Below are 21,312 nucleotides of genomic sequence, written 5' to 3'. Positions count from 1 at the left end.
CCATTGTGTAATGCAGACATCCTTTTTGGGTCTTGGGTCAGGTTGGAGAAGAGTGTTTTAAATGACTTTAATGAAGTGTGCTGAAATTTTACTAATAAAACAAGATTTATTTTGCTCTTTAAAAAATCTATTCAGTTCTATTCAGCCTTAATTTCTAAGGCTTTTTGTCTCAAAATTGAGGTCCTTTGTGACTTTTGTGTAATGGAGGCGGTGTTCATTCCTCAGTTTTTCCTGCAGAAGCTACAGTTTCTTTTTACTTGTCTGCTTATTTATGCAAATCTGTAGGAAATTACTATTTAGTGAGATTTTCCCCATCAGTCAAATACTATCAAAACTCACAAATGAGACCAATACGCAAAGGGAGAAACAAATTTTATTTTATCAGGGAATCAGTCTACAAGGCTATTATTTGCTTTCTTCTGCTTGGTTGAAAATAGTGAAATGTTACCCATCACCTGCAGAATATCCACTTCATATTGCACCAACTGCTTTTACTCTACTAGGTTCTGTTTATTTTCCTACAAATGCTTATTTTCCTAGAAATTTTCAAATAAGCTGTTCAAATATATATATAAAAAGATACATATAGAAAATACATATATAAAGTTTTGTGGTTTTGTTTGTTTTATTTTAGAAGAAAGAACTGTCAGGGAATTTCACTGAGTTCTCTGAACCTCTTAAGAAATGTGTTTTGTGTTACATTTGAATTTCTCCATTCCTTATGGTTTGCCTATCAATAAGAGCCCAATTCAGTAGAAATATATGAGATAGCTGTTTTCCAAGAGTCCAACAAGTTGGGTAACTATGGAGGGAATACTTGAAGAAGGCTTTGGAAGATACCGAAACTACTTTAAAGGAAAGTTTTGTTGTGTTTATTTTTGGTTTTTCTTTAATGTTGTAATTGCCCATTGCCTCTTGTTCTATCATGGGGAATCACTGAGTAGTCTGGCTCTTTATGACTTCCTTTTGGGTATTTATACATATGGATAAGATATCCCCAAACCTGCTCCAGGCTGAACGTGACCAGCGTTATGTTCTTCTTTCATGCCAGATGCTCCAAGGCCTTAATCACCTTCATGGCCCTTGGCCAGACTCACTCCAGTATGTTCATGTCTGTCTTGATGAGGCTGTGTTTCTCTGGGAAAGAAAATTTGCTGTGGCGAATAAGATTTTCAAAATTATGCCCTGTTGGAAATGTGTGGTGAGCTCCCTGCCTCTTAGAGGTGCTATGGATGAGTGATTTGGAGTCCTTCTGAGAGCCAGGGACTCAGGCTGAGCCCTCACTGTGAACATCATTGTAAGCTGCTTCTAAGTGACCTCTGTCAGCAGACACCTGCTTTTTGGGGACTGAAAATTAAAAGTAGCCAGGTGTGAGAGTACCTTTCTCTCTTGTGTGCGTCACGAACTGGACTGCTCAAATGTGCTTAGCAGGTGGCTTTTCTTTTGTCCCTCCATGTCCATTCCCTCCTTCCTGTCCTTTGGTCAGAGAGTTGTAGTGGTTCTGGTTAAAAACTTAGTTTGAGATGGGGTCAGGGGAGGACTCAAACTCTGTGGTTCTGGCTGTTTATTTTAACCTCTCCTGTGACACAGAAGCCCATAGATTTTATAGCTGCATCACTGTGATCACCAGTTTACTGGCATGTTAAATGACACACATCTAGGAATGGAGTGGATGCTACTGGGCAAAAATACATTCCACATCTATTGCGTGTAGCTGGTAACTTTCCAAATGTGCAGTGCACATTGCTTTGGAATGACTTGGTCTCAGTCTGGTTTATTCTGTTTTCTTTCCTCTTCGTTCTGAGTGGGACGTTTTTTGTTGACTTTCACTTAAAAGAAAATGCAAACTAAATAGTGTTGATACTCAGCATTAGCTTTTCCCCCTTTACCGTAAAGAATATGATCAAATCTGTCAAACATTTAGTATCTGCAGCGGTTGGCTCGCCTTTGATGCTCTCACTCCTTCTCTTCAGTCTCCCTCTCTTGACAATGTGATACTGTAGCCGGCGTGGCTTTTAAAGAGCTTGAGCGGGATGTTACAAGAGCGTACCATTAGCACACCTACTCAATGCAGTAAGTTTATAGCTTTCTGACTGGGTAAGTTGTTTCGTCAAGTCAAAAGCCCTTGACTCTGGAGTTCACCATGCTTCTGCTTGGAGCTAGCCAGATTTGTCCCATACAATATGAGAAAACAAGCCAGGATCCTGCTTTCTTTGTGTACTATTTGGGCACTTCGTGCTCCTGATCTGTGATTGGTGTTTTTTTGTTTTGTGGGTTTTTTTTTTTTTTTTTTTTGTTTTTTTTTTTTTTGACAGGGAGAGATACTAATAATGACAGTAGAGTTTTATTAAGTGATGGCTTAGTAGTTCTATGGAGACTGTGGGACAGGAAAACTCTTCCAATCTCCTTCCTTCAATGTATCAGATGGGGTTTGCTCTGCAGTATTATCTGCAGAGTTTGTGGATCAACTAATGTGTAGCGTATTTCATGTCACTATTACCTTCATTGCAGGTACCACTAATTCCAGTACATTGGGTTGTGTAAGTGTATCTAGTAGACAGCTTGGAATTTAACTTGAAGCATTATTCAATAAGCAGCTATGCTGAAATAAAGATTAAAAAGAAGAATTAGCAAGAAAAGGTTAAGGAGAAGGAAGTACTGCAAGAAAAGGTTAAAAGACTGGCTGTCTTTCTAAAGTATTTGCTGGAATTCAACCATATGGAGAATTTTACTGTGCGGATTTGAAATGAAGAAAAGTAGCTTTTACGTCAAGAAACATAAGGAGTCCTGTGTCCTCTTGCAGTCAAAAGATAGCATTACTGTGTCTGGTGTCAAGTGAGAAGATAGTGTATATGTTCATAGGTATTCTTTCTAAACTTAAAATCTGTATTCAGTATTATTGTTGCCCAATGCAATAATTTCTCCATGTGATTTCAGGAATATTTGCTAAAAATGCTTTCAATATTTTAATAATTTTAATAGATGAACAGTTCAATGTTTACAAACTTTTATTATTTTACACTTTTTTATTTTCTGTGTCTTTTTTTTTAATAAGCCCTTTTATAATCAAACAGAAAGATGCAAAGTCAAGTTTCAAATTATTTAGTTCCTGGTAATTGTTCTTTGGCCAACTTTGCCACCTAGCGGCTGTAATTAAACAACGGTTCATTTTCATTTTTTTTTCTTTTTCTTTTTTTTAGTGATGTAGTACAGTACTGCTGGTTTTTTTCCTTTGCATTGAATATTCTTTTTTCTGAGTTGGCGTAATTTTCAGATGCAACTGAAACCACTCATAATATGCTTATGAAAATAAGTACTTTATCTTCTCAAGTTGTTTAAGAGCTTAGTAAAAGAGTGACTGAAAGTATAAGAGAGTTTGTTATTACACTATTTTTTTTTAGAAAGCAGTTTTCTCATAATAGAATCCAAAGAAAAACTCTAAGCCATGTCAGAATCTCTCATGAAAAGATGTAATTTCAGACCTCTGCTTGTATGTGCTACAGACTTCTTCCTCTAATTTCCTTGTTGCATATGTAAAATAAATCATCCTTCTTCAGATATTGACCCTACAACATAGAGGAAGAAAAAACCTGCATCTGCAGTGCTTTTTGCTTCTAGTATGCTTTATAGGCACCTTTTCAGACTGCTGAGTCCATAGTAGGAGTAATAAAGGCTGTGTAAGTATTGTTTTCTTCCCTTCCACTTGCTCCTAGTTCTGATGCAGAACAAGATCAAAAAGAAAAAGAAATGGGTTATCTTCTTTTAATCTCTTTTAGGTTCCAAAGGAAAAAAATAGCTGTTCTCTGAGCAAGAGCTGCAGAAGCTAGATTTCCTTTTGTTAGACGTCCGATTTTTCTTTTGTATATTCCAGTGACAATAATTTTTTTATGGCAAGTGACAGCATGCACTGTGACTGATTCAAAGTTATTTTTGTGGTGATTTCCCACACGTAGGCACAGTATAGTATACAGTGTATAGTATAATTGGCCTGGCAGAGCACGTGATGCTTGTTTGTAGTTTAGTATGATTTTGTAGTTATCAGGAGTTTGTGTGTCTCTTATTTTATCCATCTTATAGTACTTACTAAGCCTGTGGAAATGAAATATCCTTGAAACTTCCAATATTTGAATTAAATTGACTGACAGGTGCAAAAACTGAGGAGATGTTGAAAGGAAGATCTTCTGGATGAAAGGAAGGATCACACAATTACATGAAGCTCTTTTCCCTAAGAGACGTTATCTAAAAAGCTGTGGGAAAGGCCGTCATGCATCTTGATCAAACTATGGCCTAGAGAGCATTCTGTATATAATAAGAAACTAAAATAACATGGACATCTTGTTAATGTTGTCATAGCACTCATATTATCAGATTCAATACAGCAAATTATTTAACTGTTGGAATATGTTCAATAAATCCTTAAAGTACAGGAGTGAGTAAACACAGAAGCAGGAAAAAAAGGGGGAGGTGGTACAGGCTTTCTTTAATGAGAAAGAAACAAGTCGTTGGCTTTTGAGCTGGGGACTAAGGAGAGGTGCTGATAGCATCTGAGATGGCATTAGAGATGACCTTCACATTGAAGGAGAAAAAAAGGTGACTAGGTGTAGAAACTGCCAAATGTGTGTTGCTAATGAGATTTCTGATAACAAATGTGTAATAAACGTGGTACAACCAGAACTGGTAGCAGAACATACCTCAAGAATTAGAGTTCTTTGTGGGGAAAATTGTAGGCAAATTGGAGAAAGGAAGAGAGGATAGCACATAGAAACATGGTATGTTTAAATACCTGTCTCACAGGAAAACCTGTAAAGCAGGTTGCCAATACAGAGGATGATAGATACAAGTAGAGGCTCACAGGAAAGAAGTTAAAATACAGTTGATGTTTCTGGGTAGCAAGAGGCAGAATGAACTGCAGGCAAAGGGAGCGATGGAGCATAAAGAACCTCAACAGGCATGAAAAAGACAATGTGTGTTTGTGAGTGGAAATCCCTTTAAAGAAAGCTTAGCTTGGATAACAGGTCATACAAAATCTCCTCCTGCATCAGAGCAGTAGACCATCTAGCACAGTAGTTAGTCTCTAACAGTAGTTAAGAATAATGCTAGTTAGAGAGTCTGTGAGAGAGCCTGTTGGCCTTATGAGGTCCCTTTTTCTCCTTGTTTTGTCAGAGGGTATATCCTGCACTATTTGCGTTTGTACAGTTTATCTATCTGCTGTCTTTGAATTTGTCCAGTGTCCTCTCCAGTATTTGTGCTACTGCCAGTGGCCAGTGGCAGCAAATTCCAGAACTTCATGCCTGATGTTGTATGAAGTATTTTATTTTACTTGTTTTACTTACTTTACTTATTTGAAATTGATCTAGAAAGTTTAAAGTATGATTGCAATTCTCTGACATAGATCTGTGTGAGAAAAACTGCAGCTGTAGTTAGGATGATAGCTTGACAGATTCATACAAACCAAGATTAGTGATTATTTGAGGCAAATTGTTTATTATCTGTCTTTGGAGAGCTTTTAGCATGTTGAAAAATTAGCTTGGAAAAATTGTAGTTTATGTTAACTCTCTAGATTAACAGGTACAGTGAGGTTCACATATATTGTTTCTTTCAGGATCCAACTATGATAACAACGAGGGGCTGCTTTATTAAAAGATATTTTTTTAATTATTTAATTTTTGCTCAGAAATTATGCATACATAGATGATGTAAGCAAGAGAGTTTTAAGTATTGCTAATTATTACATGCTATCAAGCAAAAATAGTATACTGATAGATCACTAAATCAAAAGATTTCAGGTTAAAAGTGTTTTTCAGTCTACATTGAGTTGTCTGCAATTTCAGTAGCTTTGTAAGAAAAAGTAAACTAAAAACTGAGCAGTACAGCTCTAAGGTAAAGCCAGCCAACATGAAGTCCTGTTAATAAAAATGAAGGCTCCTTAGCACTAATATTCTTTTCCAGAGAAATGCTGCCAGAGAAGAGGACGTTTATAACATTAATAGAAAGTCAACAATATTTGTTTCTGGTGGAGGACAGGAAGGTGGAAGCCATAGTTGGCAAAAGTTCATTGTCAATGATTAAATCAGCAAACTGTCATTTACGAATGTTAACTAAATGCCGACGTCTTGAGCTTGTACTGCATATTTTTTGTATTAAATTTAGTTGCTTAGATTTTTCCTGGAGAATACAGATCACATATGGATGATACAGTAGAGTATCCATTTGGAATAACACTAAAATATCAGCTGACGGAAGAGAATGTCATTGTGCTCTTTCAAGCTGTGGAAGTGTTGGACATCAACAAAAGTAGGTTCTCAAAAAGTCTTGGCAGCAATTTAGTTCAGCACAATGTCACAAAGAGAAAGATGACAGAACTGGAGAGAAGTCATATCCTAAGGTTATTTCCAGCACTTTCTGAAAGTCAGATTTTTTCATAATTTGTGATTGTGTGTGTAATGTATTTCACAATACATAGCAAAGGCTTTGTAAAAGTTGGACTACTTTTGAGAATCTCATACAGTTTTTTATCACTAACTTAATCAGCAAAGTAAGTTGGTTGTTTTTTTTGCTTTTGATCTTTGGTAGAGAGGGACTGCATCACTTTCTCTACAGTTCACAAACCCAAGTGATTCAGAAACAGCTTATTCTGCCAAAAAGTCAGATTTTTTTTTTGTCTTATTTTCTCTGTCACCATAGACCACTCACGGTTTTGTATGGATGCTTAAAATGTTTTATTTGTAGATAGCTGAGTGGCTTAAAATATCTTGAATGACTTTCTCTGAAGTTGTGCGTGGAAAGAATGTAAAATGGTACTGAGTAAATTAATCTATTTAACAACTGCCTAATATGCCAGAAACCTTTAGCTAAAAATAATACATTATTTCATAAATGCTGACTCAGATAAACTACTAAGAAGTGGGCCTGAAAAGCTTTAGAAGAAGGATTACAGTTAAAAGCAAATTAAACATTTTGATTTAAGTTTAGGAATCCATTCAGGTGGATGAAGTTGTTATGATATAACTGAGAAAAGCAGACCTAAATACTTGTGTGTATAAATTTTAGCGGCAGAGGCCTTGACGATGGACAGTGGTTTATACTAAGTATGCATATCACTAAGATGACATCCTAGAAAAATAAATCTTAATAATCTTTGAAGAGTCATGGTGGAAGGTTTGTGAGGACTGGAAGAAAGCAAATATAACCACAATGTTCATGGAGGGTGAAAAGGAGCATATGGGGAGCTACAGGCTGGTCAGCCTTAGCTTGATCCTTGTGAAAGTGATGAAGCAAATCCTTTTGGAAACCATTGTTAAACATATGAAGGAAAAGCAGGTGACTGGATAGGTGACTGGTAGTCAGCATAGATTTACAAAGGGCAAATCAGGCTTGATGAGCTTGACAGCCTTTTATGATGAGATGATTTGCTTAGAAGGCAAGGGGAGAAAAGTGGGTGCCATTTATCTTGCTTCTGGCAAGGTTTTCTAAGCTGTTTCCCAGGACATCCGCATAGACAAAATGGTGGACTAAATAAGTAGATGGTGAGGTGGACTGAAATCTGTCAGAACTGCCAGGCTCAAAGGCTTCTGATCAATAGCATGAATTCCAGCCCAGCTGGAGGCCAGTCACTAGTTTTGTGCCCCAGGGCTGCTTCTGGAGCCAATACAGTTTAGCCTCTCCATTAATAGTGTGGATGACTGAGCAGAGTGTATGCTTAGCAAGTTTACAGATGTTACAAAACTGGGAGGAGTGCATGATGCATTAGAGGGTTGTGCTGCCATCCAGATGGCAGCAGACCTCAACTGGCTGGAGAAATGGTGTGGCAGGAACCTCATGAAGTTCAACAAAGGGAAGTGCAAAGTTGTGCCCTGGGAACAAATAACCTCACGTACCTGTATAGACTGGGGCTGATCAGCTAGAAAGCAGCTTTAGAGAGAAGGCCCTGGGGTCCTGGCAGACTCCAAGTGAACCTGACACAGTAATGTGTCCTTGGTGCAAAGGCCTCCTGGGCTCTGTTATGAAGAGTGCTTGCAGCGGGTCAAGGGAGTTTATCCTTGCCCTCTGCTCAGCTGTGGCGAGACACATCTGAAGTGCTTGGTCCAATTCTGGGCTCCCTAGGACAAGAGACACATGGACTTTCTAGAGTGAGTCCGGCCTAGAGCTACTAACTTGTTAAAGGGCTTGGAGCATGTGCTGCCTATATTTCCATTTGTGGGCATTTTATGATGACAGCCTGAGAGGGCTTGCTGGGACTGTTTGGCTGTAGAAGGGAAGTTCAGGGGGATCTTCTCCATATGTTTAAATACCTGAATGGAAGGAGTAAAGAAGACGGAGCTAGATTCTTCTCAGTGGTGCCACATGACAGGACAAGAGGCAATGGGCACAAAATGAAATATAGGCAATTCAAATTAAACATAAGAAAAAGATTGTTTTTCTGTGGGGGTGGTCAAGCACGAGGTTGCTCAGAGAGGTTGTGGAGTCTCCATCCTTAGAGATTATTTGAAACTCACCTTGCATGGCTGTGAGCAACCAGCTCTAGCTGAGCCTACTCTGAGCGGGGGGTTGGACTCAGTCATCTCCAGCAGCAGTACCTTCCTACCTCAACTGTCCTGTGATTCTGTGGATAAATTGAAATACTAATTTAATGGAACTTATCTGTAAAGGATCCTGAAGGTATCATAGGGTGGAGAGTCATTTTTTCTATGACAAGTTTTATCTTGTGGTTTCTTTTTTAATCCAGAAAAAGGTTTCAGTGTGGTTTTATTCCGTCATTGCTCTCATTTGGAGTGGATGCAATGCCATTTGAAGTAGTGGGGGCAGCTGTGCCTTGAGGTTGCTGGCATTGGACACTTCAGATCTATCTCATTAGCTCTGGGCAGTCACTTGATCAGATTATGGAAGGTCTGGCCGCGAGCTTTGGGTGGCTGTGAGCTGGCAGAGGCTTTACCCAAATAGCGGTGGTTAGCTGAGGAAGCCAATCAAAGTAAATGATAAGAGTTTTCTGACAGGCTCTTTTTCTTTTCCCACCTCTCAGTTTATATAACCTGTGAAATGAAGTACTTAAGGAGAATACAAATAGCTGTATCGTTCATTTACCCTCTAAGGGTTCATTTCTACTCAATATTTCATGCCAGCCCATTCATTTAATTTCAGATAAAAACGTTTGTCCTTTCTTCTATGCTGTTTCAATATTGGAGACGATGTCTCTAAATATTTGAAGATCATCCTCACTGATTACTTTAAAACACCTCTGAAGTTTCTCTTTATATATTTTACCTGCTAGTATATTTGTCACAACTGTGTCACTGTTTCTTCCTGCTCCCAACTTGTCTGTACCAATTCTTTTCAATATTGTTTTGTATGTGCCTGATATAGCACCTTCAAAAAAGGGGCTTCATTTTGCCCTGTGAGCAAACATAAAATTATTCACTAAGAACATTAACATTGGTATTGTCTTAATGGCTAACTAAAAGTTCGTTTCAAAAATATATCACAAGAAATACAAAATCAGAAGAATTGCTGTGTTCACAGAGCTATTTTTTTCAATGTTAAGAGCATGGAAAATTTATCTTTCACTGGCTTGGTAGTATTGTGTCTTTTAATGAGGTCTTCTGATTTTTAGTTGTTGTATTAGGTGCCTTTGTTATACCTTCAATTTACAGTAGTGTGGAGGTTTTTTGTATTGGAACGACAATGTTAAGAGAGGGGTTGCTTGCAGGTTTGCCAAGACTCATTAGATGGGATGGTTGCAGTTTGCCTAAAGACTAAGCTCAGCCAGAAAGTACAGGAAGGATAGTGCTAAAATTTGTTATTTCAATGGTCATAATTATGTCTTTAAATGCAGTAAATGCTGCTAGTCATCACAAATGTGGTAATGAGAATGAGAAGGACAAAGGAAAGTAAAATCCAGTCTGCGTGCTGAAGAAAATTTAACCAATGATGTAAATGGTCTGATTCTGTATTCACTGCATTGTCCTATGGGAACTGTACACAAAGTCATATTTGCTGATCATAAAATTTTATTGGATTTCAATTACAGATGAGTTTGTCTTGGAGATTCTTGTGTCCCTAGTTTTGTAAGGGATGCTCATGGTTGCTATGGGTTGTCTTAATGAGTTTTAGGAAGAGTTAAAAATGCAGATGCATTTGTCGTCTTCACAAGCAATTGAAGCTTCTGAAATTAATTGATGCCTTTTCATATTGTTTGCCTTACTAGTGCAAGAAACACGCAAAACCAATATTATTGATGATTTCCAATTAAATTTCACAAATTTTTTTAAGAAGTTAAGTGTATACCATATAGTTGAAGCATGGCTTTTATACCAGTATTAGTTTATGTATGGATCTTCCCCAAGAGTAAAAAGCAGTCATTACAAGGCGAGAATATTATAGAGAACTGATTGTTATGTATTTATGTAGGCAACTGCTTTATTATTCTTTCTAGGTGTGTTTGATTAGCTGTTTTGAACAAGTGATTCTTTTTTTATGGTAATGTTCAGTATGACCTGACCTCCAAATGCTTTTTTCTTCATGCTAGTTGTCATTATTGCTATGTTTATTAGTGGTTTTGTTAGAATAACTCCAAACAGTCCTGATCTGAAGAGACGAGTGCTCTGTGTTGTTTATTGGTTGAGTATACTGCTTTTGGACTATGAAGTTGTTACAGGGACGCTTCCTTGTGTGTCATTGTGAAGTACCAACGTTGTGAAGTTTCTTTCCTTCTGCTAAAGATAAATCATTACATATCTTACTGTGTGGTAAGAGGTAAAATAAATGTAACTTAGATTTGGGTTTATAGATTGGCTCCTTACCATCCACAATTTCCTGGATTTAATTATATTAGTCTTATTATATTTTTTTAAGATGCTGAGAGCATCTGCAGGTCCAGCTGAGATGAGTTATCAGCAATGCATCTTCACTAACGGTCGTGGCTTTACACCAAAAATACATTTGACTTAGAAAGACTAGTCAACTCACCAGTGTCCATAGGAACTGCTGGTTGTTAGATGGTCTGGAAATAAAACTACTAAAAAAAAACCCCAAACCAACCAGCCCCAAAACCCAGACCAGTCAAGCTAGTGGTATTTGAATGGCTAAATATTCGTTTTGGTGCCTAAATTGAGTTTTAGTTGTCAGACTTTTGGCTTGTAAATGTTATTTCTCTTAGTTACATTATTTCAGCATGTGAGTCAGAGGGCTTCCCCCATCTATGGACAAACTGTCATTATTTTCCACTGGAATGAAACTCTCTCCTGACCATTCAGCCAGTTTGTGTGTGTGATGCCATTTTGCCTACACACAGATAACTTGCCTTCTTTGGAGTCCCCTCTTTCAAGTTCGGAAGCCAAATTAATGTCCAAGGAGCACCATTGTTTTCTTTACCCTTTTGAGAAGATTTAACCATTTTATTAGCCATTATCACACAGCCTACATAAAGACAGGGTAGAAATACCTTGTGTAATCTCTATTTTTTTAAATTTCATATTTTTAGTAATGAACTCAGTCATGAAATTAAAAAAATCTCTTTACCTTTTAAAAGCAATATATTGGTCCTCTTTTTACAACTTTAAGTATACTGTGTATCCTATTTTTTAGCAAAATGCTGGTGATGAAAGCATTAAGTGTGCCCCAGTGTTAAAAAAGTAAGTGAATCATGTATTCATCTGACCGGAGATGTACAGTACTGGAGACATTTGAGACTCTTAGACCGCTGCCAGAAAGTACTGAAGGATTTAATTTAAAGATACAATATAGCTATTAAGCCTTTTCAATATTGGAATATTCAGTATCTCCCAGAAGAGTAATGAACTGTGATCATAAACAGGTTAATTTAATCTGGCCTGATTTCAGAAGAGTCCCCTTACTGCTTTAAGGATAATAATTTTTCATTATATTTATCTTTTCAAAATCGTTATCTGTAAGTCTCAATTGTCCAAGTATTTAATTAGCTCTGTCAGTATTTTAGGTAAAAAAAAAATAAAAAAAATATCCTAAAGTCTAAGTGTGTATTCTGAGTTTTGATGTTCTCTCAAGTCCTTTTTGTACACAGTAACAGCAGAGGAGACTGTGCCTCTGATGCGAGTCAGGTAGTAAGGCCACTCAGCAGTCCTGCCTACAATTCATATGAAAGACGTATCGCCAGACAAAGCATCTGACTATTTGGAGGGTGGTTCTATAGTCCTGAGAATTCAGAGTGAATTAGGGTCTAGACTCCATTTTTTTCAGGCTGTTGGGGAGGGTTAAATAACAAATCAAATATGCCCAAGATAGAGCAGAGGTAACGCTGAAGCAAGGATGCTCTTACTGGTTAGTGCACTGGGAAGAAAGCTGTAATAGCAGCAGCAGCAATAACAACAGCAGCAGCGGCAGCAGCAGCAGCAAGAGACCTTCGGAAAGCAGGGTGTTGCAGTTGTCTGAGATATAAAGATCCTGTTACGTCTCTGCCTTTCCTAAGTTCAGAATGGTTGATACAAACCTTACACCACGTGTCGTAAAAGGTGTATACGAATATGGAATTTGCTTTGTAATAACTGGATGCTGAGGAAATAAAGACGTGCCTCTGGGTTTTTGTTGGGATTTTTTCCTGCCCCCCCCCCTTTTTTTTTTAATCATCTGAATCAGAAGAGATTGATTTAATCAGAGAAAGTAAGTTTCATCTGTCTTCAAGATAATTTAAAAGGACAGCGTGGGAGCTGGAGATGGACTGTTTTTCTACCTGTTTCCTTGTACCTGGGGCTGAAAAGTGAGGAGAGATGGACAGTGTCTCAGAGGAGACAGGAATGATCGAAGCTTGGTGAAAGCATAACACTGTTGTCTGCTGTCCTCTTCATGCAGTGCTGTGGGCTGGTGCACCGACGGCGAGTACGGGTTTCCTATGTAAGTTTTTGTTTGTACTAGAATGATGCTCACTTGTATATTCAGCTCCTAGTATATTAATTGGTATGGTATGCCTCAGGCAGGTATTTTAATGTATAATCTCAGTGACCAACCAAAGTACTAAGGATCTGTGAAATAAGTTTTTACAGGACAGAGACACAAGGATAACAGGTATGAGTTTCTTGTCATCTTTATTTTTCAGAACTTGTTCATACCAAGAATATATCTTATTTCAAAATAACCTGCAGTGTTAAAAGACTGGAAGTTTGACCCTTCTGATTTCTTTTTTAAATTATGTATTTTTTCTTGCTGGTAGCTCTGCGTAAGTGGAGTCATTAGAAAAGGACACTTCTGTTTACCTATATATGATAACTGGAAATAATTAAAGTTATAAGCAATTATGGACTGGCAGAAAAATTATTTGGAAGACATTGAAGAACATAAAAATCATCTTGTGAGGTAGTTCTTTTGAAAAAGAACAGTAACACGGTGGCAGAAGTATGGCCTGATGGTTTGCATGGTTTTGTTTGCTTTCCAGAACAGGGTGTTTCAATACTCTGGTATGATAAGACTGCTCTGTATTGCAAAATGGCTGTCTCTAATAAATGCCATAAGGAAGGCCAGCTCCAAAGCTTAAGTATTAGCAATGAAAAAGGTTGGCTATTAGCTGAAATATGTCTGAACTATACCCAGCTGACGTGTTAATCTCCTAAGTAATTAATTTATGTTTTAAAATTCCTTTTCTATTCTGCTGTTCAGTTGTCAGATAGATGTGATAAGAAACAGGAGGTTGAAATGATCTGGCTAAGCTGCAAATTGAAATTGCTTAGTATTTGCAACAAGCAGCTTGTAGCTTGTTGCACAAGAAAAAGGCAAATACATCGGGAGAAATAGTTCTGTTGTCAGGAAGGTTGTGTTTTTCTCTATGTCACAGAAAGCTCTTCTAAACAATGGTTAAAAAATTATCACAGAGCAAGCAAGGTTGTAAATAGATGTGATCTAAGTCAGTTTGTGTAGGGAATTGATTGAGACAGTAGAATTATTAAAAAGAAAACAAGCCCCTTCAGAAGGTGTTAAAGAGATGTAAACAATTTGAAATGTGTGTGTGTGTGCGTTCGTGGTTTTGCACATATAATTTGACTTGGGATGTGTTGTGTTCTCACTGGTGCAACAGTTGATACTGTTCCGTAGAGAAGCAGGCAGAAGCATGGAGATTCAGCTAAGATCTTTGCTTAAGGTTAGATATGAAACAGTACAGTATCTTGCATAAATTATGCAAAAAACAAATGTGTAGTTCATTTGAACCATCAATTCAATATAAAATCAGAACTTGGACATCTGTTATGCAGATACTTATTTGATATATAGCTATTCCCACTGTTATGCAGAAACTGAAATATGAATGCATTGAAAGCAGTTATTTGTTAGCGATCTCATGCCAGTGGAGCTTAGGGCATATGAAAATAATTACCTCTTGGGTTGCATCACCCACCCTTTCTTTTCTCCTTGTTATTGTTACTTAACAGTAGCACCAGCTGCTAGGAATAACATTATCTAGACAGAATAAAATATTTACCTGTTTGCAAAGTTTGTTTCACAACCTGGACGTGTCAGAATACTCATTTGTGAACCACCATGACATATACTCGGGTTTAGTCTCAGACTAAACATGTTAAACTCCACAAATTCCAACATCTTTTGGATGTTTGTGGTAATGGAAAGAAAGATGCTTAGTTAATGTGTTATGAAGTCCTAAGGTTTGTACCTGATTTTGTGATACTTGCTGTGTAAAGGGTATTATGTAATGCTGCTGGGCTTCATGGTATTCTGAGTACCTCACTAACTTGTTTACTAAAATGAAGGTTGCTCCATCTTGGTTAGGATAAGTGAAATGGAGTTTGCCCTTGATTTTTTTGGTCTGAACCCCATTATGTGAAAGATGACCATGTTCTCAAATAACTTAATTACAATGAAAATGCTCTCTGTTGTTTGAATCCTTGATTATCTAAACCTGTTATTATTGAATTTTTTTGATGCTCCCCATGGCATTGGGCTAATTGAGGTTGTGCTGTGTGATTCTTTTGGGATGAAAGCACTGAAATTAAAGTAAGCCAAGATATGACCCTTTTTATTAACATCTGACTCACTGAGGAAAAACATCAGACTTATTCTGGTTTATAAGTTTACAGTTCTTAAATTCCTTGTGGACTGTAGTAGTGAATGATCCAACTTAGAAGTTGTTGGGTTTGGGTTTTTTTGCAAGAGAGAGTTTAAGATATTGTGCTTTGTGTATCCCAAAACATATGACCAAGTGTAACTGACTATTGTTTTATAACCAATACAGCTCTTTCTGGTCCAGGTCCTAAAAATTGTGCAGATCTGAGGCATAATTAATCCTTTTTATGGTCTTTTGGGTCAGGAATAGGCAAATCATTACAGTAAGTTATGGGGGCTCACATCATTTCTTTTTAGGAGCAGCATTATTGTTGGAGAAGATGGTTGTATTCTTAAGTTGCTCCTTTCTGTTATCTCCTGCATGTTAGACTCATGCACAGAGATTAGTCCTGCATCTGTGTGCAGGGATAAAATTGAAGGACTGGATAGATTGTGTTCATCTTTACCTTCTCTCCAGATTTTGTTGCTGTTGTGTGATGTGCAGACCTCGCAATGTTAACAAGATTGTATTTGACCCAGGCATTCTCCCCAGGCTTTCCTGATCATTGACTCTTCTTTCAGATGGTACCATGTACTGCCTGCATCCACTAAGATTCCACTCTCTCTTCCTCTTCCAAGAGTTTCTTTTGTTGCGTGAATAATCAGGACAGGGATGGGGAAGGGAGAGAGGGCATTTAATGCAGTATGTTTAATATATGGTGTGGCATAATCTGCAGCTCCTAATGGTAAGGTGTCCTGGGTTCAGCTGCAACATTTATTTTTCTCCTTATTAGCTGGTGCAGTGCTGTGTTTTCGACTTTAGCCTGAGAACAGTGCTGATAACACACCAGTGTTTTTAGTTGTTGCTAAGTAATGTTTACTCTGATCAAGGACTTTTCAGTCTCATGCTCTGCCAGTGAGGAGGGGAAGCCAGGAGGAAGCAGAGACAGGACACCTGCCCCAAACTAGCCAAAGGGGTATTCCATACCACAGCATGTCATGCCCACTATATAAACCAGGGGGAGTCACCTGGAAGGCCCAGATCGCTGCTCGGGTCAGGCTGGGTATCGATCGGCGGATGGTGAGCAATTGTATTGTGCATCACTTGTGTTTATTGTTTTCTTTTCCTTTTCCCCTTTTAGTTTTATATTCTTTCCCCTTGTTTTTCCCCTTATGATTATTATTATTGGTGGTAGCAGTAGTGGTTTTGTATTATACCTTAGTTACTGGACTGTTCTTATCTCAGCCCATGGGGTTTACATTCTTTTGATTCTCCTCCCCATCCCCCCAGGAATGGGGGGGTAAAAAGGGGAGGGGTAGTGAGCGAGTGGCTGTGTGGTTCTGAGTTACCAGCTGGGCTTAAACCATGACACAGGGTGTGTCAGATGGCTGTTCCAATTGCATACTAATACTCAGTTCAAGAAATAAAGACCCTTATACTGGACATTTTCATGGCAGAAGCTGTAGATAATTCCAAAAAACATATTTTCCTTATTCCTTTAATTGTATCTGTGGGATGGGGTCATGCCATTTGTGAAATGGGATCATTTGTGGTAGTATGGAGGAGCAGCTATGTGGAGTTCTTCCAGTGGACAATCTTGTCTCTTTCTGGAACATGGAGTCGAAAACATTAGTACTAATTGTATAATAGTACTAATTGCCCCAAAATGCTTTCAGAGCTCTTACAGCCAGCATGCCACAGTATATCTAAAAGCACAGGAGCCTGAAGACCGACTAGGGTATTTCAGCTTTAAGACTTTAGTCCGGTCTATCCACCTATTGATTCAGCCTTCAGGAGGAGTTGCAGTCTGATGGAAGTCACTCAGAAATCTTGCAGTGTCTTCCCCTCTCTCCTGTTCGCCCTCAAAGCATCCTGAAATAAAGGTGGTTTGAACACAGAGTCCAAGATATTTCCAGAGTCTGCACATTGCTGAACACAGCAATTAGCTGTCACCACTTTGCCTGACTGTATGTACCGTCTCCTCTTACTACTGAGTGGTCTCATTTGCAGTGGTGCAACATACCTGCCAAACTGGAAAAATCATGTATATGGCAACACAGTAGGGGTTGACTATCCATGGCAAGTGAAAGCAATCACAGGTACAGGAGGAGGGTCTGTACAGTTTCTTGAAAGACTCTTCAAGATGGTGAGCTTGGAAGTGGCCTAATGTATAGCTGGAAGTCACCTACCAGAGCATACCAGACAGACAAATCCAGGCACTGGAAGTCATCTAGCAGAGCATACTAGACAGGCAAATCCAAGCACATTGAGCACATTAGTGTACGGCAAAGCATACTTTACACAAAGCATCCTGGCTTCTCAGAGTGCAGGTGTGTTTACAGAGTACATTTTTATTGCTACTTGTACAGCTACACAAGGAGTAGGTGAATGTAGCCAGGGAGGACCAACACATGATAATCTGGGTAGGCAAGCCATAGGCTGGAATCCGTTTTAGTAGCAGCTTAAAACCTATAGTACACTGTATTCAATATTTATTTAGTAGTTTGTAGTTTGTTCTACTACAAAAGTCTTATTGAGTTTTGGACTGTTTGCATTTTTTGGTGTTTTTTTTTTTTTTTTTTTTTTTTTTTTTTTTTTTAGAATTATCAAACGACATCTTTGCTTAGCTGAAAGGACTATTCAGGATAAGTCTGAGCCATTGTTTTAGTTTTTTTTTCTCAAATATATTACTAATTTGATAAAGATGATGTCTTGAAGGCAAATATTCATTACTCTGACTCTAATCCTTAAGAAAGGGCTATTGCAATTTGATATAAGCCCCCTCCCTTAAAAAAAAATGCATTCCAAGACAATATAAACTTTATTTAAAGATTAGTATTGAAATTGATGGTATGGCTTGCACTGTGTATTTTAGTTTAATGTAATTAAGGACCTTGGTAAGATTTTATTTCAAGATGCTTCTTTTCTAATGATGGGGACTGTAATTGGAGAGCTTTCTGCCTGCAGCAGCAAGCAGGATCCAGGCAGCAGGTTTTTTGTGCCTGTGTCTGGAGGATATCGCAGACCTCCTAAGGGAGTGTTCTCTTTTTGGTGTTGTTAGATTTGGACTATGGTTTTTTGTCTATTCCTCTTGAAACTGTAATCTTTTCCATCTATCACTTAATCATATTTCTCACCAGATCATTCTTTATCATAGGAGATGCTGCCCTTTTTCCTCGTTCCTTTTTCTCACTACCTCCCTCTCTCTTCTTCATTACAGATTTTTAGGGTTACTTTTTTCCAGATACAGCTACTTTTTCTTTCCTCTTCTGCACCATGCTTCTCTGGTTTTGACATACAAAAGTCTTGCTTCACATTTGCAAACTTCTTTTCCTTCTGTTGACACTAATTCCAGACTTGTATTTTCCCTTCCCAGGACTGCACCTGCCAGTTCTATCTCTGTGGCACTTAATACTCCTGTACCATCAACTCTAGCCTTGCATCTACCCCTCTTCTCCATTGCTGCTGTTGTCAGTTTTAGTTGGAAGTTTGAGCTGTTCACAAGCAGGCTCAGGCAGCTGTTGATGAACTGTCGTTATTACCAGGATTTACTGCCACGATTTTCCTCTTTATGTATTGTAGGCAGAAAAGCAACATGCTTGGAAGGAGGAAAGAAAGTATAAAGAAGTTGAGGTTTCTGATAGTGAGAATTAAATGACTTGTTTTATCATAAACGCAGTATGTTTACACCTTGAAGGAATTAGTTGGACTAGCAAAAGTAGTCCTTTAACTTTTTGTTGCGATTTAAGCCCAGCTAAGAAGGAGAAAAATAACCATTACATTACAGCTGAACCCAGGACATTTTTTTAAAGTGCAATGACTGTCTTCAGTCCTGGTTTAGTATGGCTGACATAAAACTGCTTAGGAGCAATTCATGATATCTGTATTTGGGGGATGCTTTCTGTATTTTAAAAATCTGTTAGAAGTTCTTTTGGATTTTTTCTATACCCTGCTTTTCCAATATTTTGCTTTGGTAGTACAGGAAGAAAACAATAAGTGAATAAAGTGGAATAAACTGGTGTGACAATATTTAAGGAAAAGTGGCCCGAATCACGACTCTTGTCAGTTGTTGTATACCAGCCAAACCAGGGCAAACTTGGCACTACCCATGTTAAAGGGAAATAAATCCCCTTTATCTGCATTTACTCTGCTACAGTTGTCTAACAGCCTATATTCATTACGCTGGGGAGTACTACTAAAGCTAAACTGTTTCTGTTGCAGGTCCATTCTTTGCAAGTGGAAGATCACGTTTGCTCCATTTGTTTTACTTTTTCCCTTTTACGTATTAGGTGGATGTAATTTCTTAGTTTTGACTTCTGTGGCTGCATTTAAATGATTGCATTCAGTTTTACTAGAATAGAGTTTGGACTATAAAGCCTCTATTTAAAGAAACAAAATAAGAATAACTTCTCTCATCCCGCTTTAAATTCTTTCATCTTGCTGCATTCCCTAGGTACAGCCTTTAAATTTAATTAACTCGCATAAGGGGCTTTTTCTGAAAAACTTTCTTACATTTAGGAGAATTAAATGGAACATTTATAGCTCATTCTAAAGTAAATTAGTGCATTCTAAAGTAAAATTATATAACAGTGTGACTGGTGGATAAAATATTGTGCATAAAATATATGCAAAAAGGGCCTGCTCTTTCTTTTTGTATGTAATGTAACTGCTTGAATAACAGATTTAAAATAGTTAAAATTTCAAGTCAGCAGCAATATCAGAATTTTAAATATACTGAAATAAAGAGTTAGAGAACCCTATTTTAGTTACTTTCCTCTATCCTCTGCGAAACCTAAAAAAAAGAGTATTTGTTAAAAATAAACACTTAAAACTAACTTAAGAAATTACTACAAGTAAAATATAACCTATTTTCATCCTTCATTTCTTTTTGGCTCACAGTCTTTTTACCCTCTGCCTTTTCCGCCACTTCATGCACAGTGAGCTTTGCTGTCCTCACTTGGTAAAAATGTTTTTCTCCTTTCTTCTTAGTCTTCTATTGGTTTGAGGTTTGTCTTCTTCCCTTGTGATAATTTTTTCCCTTCAAAATTTACTTTTTCTTTCTGCTCTTCTTGGGTGTAAGGCCATTGGGTACAATGCTTACTGACTTCAGTGGTGGAGGGAAAAAATGAGTATTCTTGGCAATTTTAATACATTTTCTGATGAGTTGGCATTCTATAACAATTTTATGAGTCTATGAAGTCATGATAAATTAACTGTCTGTCTTAAAATACTAATGGAGTCTCCTGACTTCTCTGAGGAAGATTGCCATGTTTAATGTCTTCCCTACTATCTTTATACTAAACCAGAGTAGCAAAATTAATAACTTATTAACAGGGAAATGAGAGGAACATAAAACAATACTTTTAGATTTGAGTTGAAAAGATAGATTTGGTGAAGTGCTGAACATAGCAAGAGTGCTTCAGTGAGGAGAAACTCTTACGGAAAAAGTGTTGCAGTGGTTCTGGTGTGATTAAGTATCCCCTTCTGACAGGAACGTTGAAGGAATACAGAGAAATCGTCCAAGCAGCCAGGGATCAGGTTAGGAAAGCTAAAGCCCTGGTAGTATTGAATCTGACCAGGGATGTCAAGGGCAACAAGAAAAGCTTCTATAGGTATGTTGATCATAAAAGGAAGACTGAGGAAAATGTAGGCCCTCTCTGGAGGGAAACTGGAGACCTGGAGATACGAAGAAGGCTGAGGTTGTCTATGACTTTTTTGCCTCAGGCTTCACCAGCAAGTATTCTGCTCACAGTGCCCAAGTCACAGAAGGCAAAGGCAGGGACTGGGAGAATGCAGAACCAAATGCTGTAGGAGAAGATCAAGTTCAAAACCATCTAAGGAAGCTGAAGATACACAAGTCAATGGGACCTGATGAGATATTCCTAAGGGAACTGGTAGATTATGTGGCTAAGCCTCTACCCATCATATCTGAGGAGTCGTGGCAGTCTGGTGAAGTTCCCACTGACTGGAAAAGCGGAAATATAACCCCATTTTTAAAAAGGGAAACAAGGAAGACGCAGGGAACTACAGACCAGTCAGACTCACCTCAGTGCCTGGCAGGATCTTTGAGCAGATCCTCCTGGAAACTATGCTAAGGCACATGGGCAGTAAGGAGGTGATTAGTGACAGCCAACATGGTTTCACTAAGTGAAAATCGTGCCTGAAAAATTTGGTGGCTTTCTATGATGGGGTTACAGCATTGGTAGATAAGGGAAGAACAACTGACATCATCTGCCTGGACTTATGCAAAGCATTTGCCACTGTCCTGCACAACATTCTTGTCTCTTAAGCTAGAG

At 38.0% G+C, this 21,312-nt stretch overlaps 1 protein-coding gene across 8 annotated transcripts in view; it reads left to right on the top strand.

Annotated features, from left to right (window-relative positions):
* CACNB2 (calcium voltage-gated channel auxiliary subunit beta 2) overlaps positions 1-21,312 on the top strand; it is a 250,596-nt gene that overhangs the window by 55,325 nt on the left and 173,959 nt on the right. Inside the window, exon 1 of one of the 8 annotated variants that reach the window (XM_032919764.1) lies at positions 12,143-12,861. The exons of 6 other annotated variants lie outside the window; for them this stretch is intronic. In XM_032919764.1, the coding sequence (XP_032775655.1) occupies positions 12,814-12,861 (48 nt within the window). In that variant the 5' untranslated portion in view covers positions 12,143-12,813. Of the gene's footprint in view, positions 1-12,142; positions 12,862-21,312 lie in introns of those variants that run through there. One more of the 8 variants, XM_030476408.1, reaches the window with a different exon arrangement.

The sequence above is a fragment of the Strigops habroptila genome, chromosome 1 (assembly GCF_004027225.2).
Source record: "Strigops habroptila isolate Jane chromosome 1, bStrHab1.2.pri, whole genome shotgun sequence".
Classification (NCBI taxonomy): Eukaryota; Metazoa; Chordata; class Aves; order Psittaciformes; family Psittacidae; genus Strigops; species Strigops habroptila.
This window is presented reverse-complemented; position numbering and strand designations above follow the sequence as displayed.